Source organism: Pholcus phalangioides, unplaced genomic scaffold (genome assembly GCF_987345545.1).
Source record: "Pholcus phalangioides strain wild (caught in Gottingen) unplaced genomic scaffold, Ppha-v1.0 ptg000020l_1, whole genome shotgun sequence".
NCBI lineage: Eukaryota > Metazoa > Arthropoda > Arachnida > Araneae > Pholcidae > Pholcus > Pholcus phalangioides.
This window is the reverse complement of record NW_028301613.1, coordinates 8,699,684-8,704,988: the sequence shown is the minus strand read 5'-3', so window position 1 is coordinate 8,704,988 and position 5,305 is coordinate 8,699,684. Positions and strand designations below refer to the sequence as shown.

At 47.0% G+C, this 5,305-nt stretch overlaps 1 protein-coding gene across 1 annotated transcript; it reads right to left on the bottom strand.

Annotated features, from left to right (window-relative positions):
- Positions 1-2,717: 2,717 nt before the first annotated feature.
- On the bottom strand, positions 2,718-4,845 carry LOC149070937 (E3 SUMO-protein ligase PIAS1-like). Its single transcript, XM_089248713.1, has one exon. The coding sequence runs from the start codon at positions 4,700-4,702 to the stop codon at positions 3,011-3,013; it is 1,692 nt and encodes a 563-aa protein (XP_089104839.1). The 5' UTR covers positions 4,703-4,845; the 3' UTR covers positions 2,718-3,010.
- Between the last annotated feature and the right edge of the window lie 460 nt (positions 4,846-5,305).

Sequence of the window (5,305 nt, the reverse complement as noted above, 5' to 3'; positions counted from 1 at the left end):
AGGGCAGGCCACGTCAGATAACCCTCAGGGGGGCCATATTTGGTCCGCGGGCCTTTATGCGATTTATCATTATATGGCTTAGAGGGTGGGTCGTAACGAACTTATTAAAGATAAATTTTGAGTTCACAGCCTTCAAATAACATTGAAATTCAACAGAAATTTATTATAATAACATATAAAGGTATTTTCTTCCGAAATTTCAATTAAAAATATTTTTTTGCATTAAAAAAATATCGATCGTTGGGGAAGGAGCAAACCCCCCCCCCCCGTGTACTTCTCTGATCCCACCAATATGAATTAGGATTCAGAGGGGCAGAGCCGATGACGAAATTTTGCTGGGGGGGGGGGTCAACGTTATGCTGACACGGGGTTCCAGAGATGATCTTATTTTTGTTCGTTTTTAATTCAGAGAAATCCAAGGGTGAGAGTACCGATGCGGGAAACAGGTTTCGATTAAACCCAATTCGACAAGTAGAAATAGATTGGGGCCTTCACATTGTCGAGGGGCAGGGTGCTCTCAGGGTGTTCAACCTTTCGGAGATGTGCAGGCCGGTATCGGATTCAAAACGTGTCACGGGCCACTTCAGTGATCTGAAACAGCGCCGCGGGTTACGAAGTGATCTCTAAAATATGTTGCGAGACAACTTAGTGATGTAAGGTGCCATTTTCATTTTTGCAAAACTAGGTTTGGGGTAGCGGGTCACGTGTAGCCCGATTTTGTGGGTTTTTTTGGTAAAATTGAAAATTTTCCTTGCAGTTGAAAATGCCGGCTATCTCTACCGTCCTACATAGGGGCCATTTGCTTAAGTTAATAGAGGCTACTGTCGGCGCCTCACGCCAAAGTGCGTGAAATAAGGCAGGCAAGGTAGTGTCTCAAGTGGTGTAGCATGCTTTCCCGCTATGCGAAAGGGCCTGGGTTCGTGTCTCGGCGCAGACCAGATTTTTCTTCCAGAGTTCATCTCGGCATAAAACCCAGAAAATACTACGTTTCCTTTCCTTGCAATGTTTAGCCATTCAGCAGCTCTTAAATATCCCCCTCACGTTTACAGATACGGGAATTATCAATCGCATCCGAAATGCATGGAACAATTTAAGCACGGGCAAGTGGGGGCATTTGCTAAGGCTCCCCATGATTTTAGATACCCCAAAACGTTGACCTTAATCGTCGCAGGGAGCTCCCCGATTCCTCTTTGCCTACGGCCTCTACCGAAATGGTTCCAAAAACCAATCGCTTTGCTAGTCTCTAAAATACAGATCCAAAAAATTCAAGGGACAAAATGCTCGGAACTTAACGGGATGCCACAAGTTTCAGATTCGACATTAACTAGAACTAAGGACTGGCAGTACCAGGTTCAATGAGCAGTGGAATGATTAGGTACCGTTTCATCATTTCTCGATTCATGTGCCTCATTTTGATCCCCTCTTTTCTTCAATCCTTCCCTATTGTAACACGCCCCCTCCCCGAGCAGAATTATTTTTCCGAGGCCCTCCAACTGTTTAAAAATGTCTGCCCACCGTTTTGCATGAAATTGAATTTCAAAATTTGAACCAGATCTCATTTTGATTAGATCCCTGAGCCGTGCCACCAATTTACATGCTTGCTCTCGAAAAATTTTTTCATTAGGCCCTTCATAACTAAATTTAGATAATATTCCTCAACCAGAGCCTGGTCTGCCGATGACAATCAAAGAGCACCGTGGTGCTCAAAAAATAAAAGCACTCAATGTGCCCGATTCTATACTCGCGAGAGATCGATACCCGTTTCAAACATTGAATCATTTGTGTAGGTCGTAGTTTACATACATCATACATGCTCAAACCATGACTCGTGGACTAGACGTGGTCTCCGCAACCATCGGTTAATGTATAGCCGGCTACCTCACACCTAACTTTGTAAAAATAAAAATGGCGTCACATTTACAGATTTTTCAATTGACTTGCGGAGTATTTTCAGACCATTTAAGAGGCAAGCGGCCCAGTTCCCGAGTAATTTTGAGCGGCCCGCGGTACAATTCTACATCACTTAAGCCAGTGGTTCTCAACCTTCGGAAGCCCGCGGCCCGGTTTCATTTATTTTTGTAAGTGGAAGGCCCGGTCAAATGCACGACTAATAGAAAATGAATGGGGGAAAAATGATACGGCAGATCAGTCGTGGCCCGGCGGTTGAGAAACACTGACTTAAGCGGTCCATGCCAGATCTCCACAGTGACTCGCGGCACAGTCCCAGAGGCATTCAAGTGGTCCGCAACACGCTTTCAAACCAATGAAGTGACCCCCCACACTTTCCTGATGTTGAGTATCTTTGACCTAGTTATTTTTTGACAGGTATTTACCGCCTGAGGATGAAGCAGGACGCATCACTCATTTGCCATCACCACGATTGTTGTTATCCCAAAACTTGACATCTGCGGCCCAGGGCCTCTTCCGCACTTCTATTTCCAATAAGGGAAGTTTTTAAAATGCGATATATTCACTTTTTTTTCTTTCAAGGCAATTGGTCTAGGTTTCGTACTATTGAAATCTGTTCACTTTGCTTTCCATGAAAATTGTCCAAAAACAAAAATAGTCCATTCCCGTTTTAACGAATAACGTTACCGGGAGAAAAATCTCGTTAAGTTTACATAGGAGAAATTAAAAAGTTCTTTTAAAACGAAATTTCGTTGTTTGGAGTTCGTTATAACGGGATTGGACTGAACATAAAAAAAAATAGTCCAAAACAAATCACGACGCATCGGCGATTTTCTTATTCGGGATTTACTAAATCGAAGAACTGGTTCTCAATATAACAGAAAAATAAAAGTTCGTGATGACACTTTAAACAAAACTGGTTTCACCAATCAGCTGTGGAATGCACAGAATATAAACAAAACAACTTACCATTGAATATCTATCCAGACATTGAAAAACAAAAAAAAAAAAAAAGATCCATGACAGTCCTACACAGTAATAGATGCGGCTTGAAATAGCGCTAAATAAATTCACCGAGACGAAAACAGACGACAGCACTCATTTAAGTGAGGTCCACGACCTCAACGTCCTCGATCTTGGGACCCGCGTCCAGGACGACAATGTCGTCTTTCGGCTCGTCCTTCACGTGCTTGTGATCGACGGTGTCCCTCTCCTCCTCTTTCTTCGGTACGGGAACGTTTGAGAAGAGTCCTCTGCCCTTCTCGTCCTTCCCTGTCGATTCCGTCTTAGTCTTTATCTTTTTCTTGGCGGAGTTCTCCAACTCCTCATCGGAGGACGACGCCCTCGTCTTGCCGTCCTCGACGACGTTCCCTTTCTCCTTGGCACCCGTGAAGACGTGCTTGAACAGACCGGCGTCGTTCAGGAGTACCGTCTGGCAGTCGGTGAAGGCCGACAGGGCCTCCAGCATGTAGCCGTCGATGAACAGCGAGCTGTAAGGGGCCGGCTCCTTGCAAACCGGGCAGATCCAAGTGGGGATCTTCTCGTTGAACTTCAGGTATGAGGTTGCGTCGAAGCACTGGACGTGGGAGGCGCAGTCCCTGGACCTGCAGGGGATCTCGATCCTCTTCTTGCTGACGGGACACAGGAGGGACACCTTCAGGGACAGCAGGAACTCCGAGTCGATGACGGGACTCATCTGCGTCGCGAACTCAATCCGTTGTCCCGCAAGCTTCAGGCGGTCCTGGATCAGTGTCTTCGTCTGGTTGACGTTGCTGATGCCCTTCGAGCGCAACCTCGACACCAGCGTGGACGTATCCAGCTCCCTGACGAGGTGGATCGTCAATGCGTACGCCTTGCCGCTGAAGTCCGGAGACCATATCACCACCATGTCGTTCGGCCTGGTCGGGGTGAGACGACAGTACTGGGAAATGTTTATGGGCCCGTCACCGACGTAGCGGCCCTGGGTGGAGGCGGTTCTGCTGGAACTAGCGGAGGGGCCACCGCGGCGTGGTAGGTCGCAAACGCAGTCGTTGATCCTCACCGACAGGTTCGGCGGGAAACAGTCGTCCTGTTCACAGGTCGTCTCCAGCAGGCAGAATCGCAACTGTATCATGATCTTGAGTTTCGCACTCGCCGATATGTCCTGGATCTCTTTAGGCGACAAGTGGAACTGGAAACGGTTTTCCTGCTTGCCGAACGAGTCTCCGTAGTTTCTGTTCAGGCTGCACGGTCTCAACAATACCGTCACGACGTCGTAAAACGGTAGCTGTTTGAACTTGACGTCCGGATTCACCGGATAAACGTGGGGTTCGCCGTCCACAGTCTTAGAACAAGGCTTACTCGACGTTGCAGCAGCGGCTGAACACTTGTCTTGATGAACATAGTCCTGGAAGGTCCTTCGACGAGCAGGAATCTCCAGCATTTCAATGTCTTTCATGTCGATGAGCGACCCCGTTAGCGTCTCACCGACGTTAGTTTCTCTTCCACGAGGATGGCGGTCATGATCCGGGTCGGCTTCCAAGTCGATGACTGCATGATGATCATTCTCTCCTGCCGGGACGTAGATGATGTCCGAGTTCCGCTGTGACTTGCAGGTCTTCTTCGATGAGGGTATACTGTAGTAATGGATGTCACGTATCCTTCGTTCAACCGTCGGGATGTTTAGTCTTAGTAAGTCCAGGGCTCTGGCCCTCAGCTCCTGATCGTTCCCGCAGTAGTTCCTCCCGACCAGGGTCAGGAGCTCCTTCAATTCGTCAATCCCGAATCCCTTCACCATCTTTTTCAATTCTTCCATTTCTTGTCGAATATTTTGACGGATCAACGCGTAAACCGATTGCACTCATTCACCGGACACTCATTCTAAACGGTCGATGCGAATCCGCCACGTTATCTCAACTGGCTCAGACGATATGCGCGCGCACCATCCACGGACCACAGCGACGCCAAGGTCCTACCGCCTTTTCGACACGGAACGCGGAGTTGCCAGATCTTTAAAAAATTTCCAGCGAAAGAGAAAGTGTGTAGCCGGGAAAAAAAGTCGAATAAATACAGAAATATTTGGATTTGTGCTGTCATCTAGGAAACAACACGCGAACTACAGTTTTCTAGCCTCAAAAAAGCACTGGTTTATAGTTTTTTATTGAGATAAAATACCAGTTTCGCTGAATAAAATTCATTTCTGGGAAAAGTTGTGGAAGGTCGGGTTCGATATTCTCCGGCCACGGCACGTTTGCATCGGGGGGGTTGTCAAGTGGTCATGAAACTCGGTGCGATGAATTCCTATAGTAAATATGTAAATAACGTGCACTACCACTGCGTAAATTCTTACCATTTTTTGCTCTTGTCACTATAAATTCACACAAAAGAGGGGGCCTGCTAAAGATCGTAGCCTTTTTTT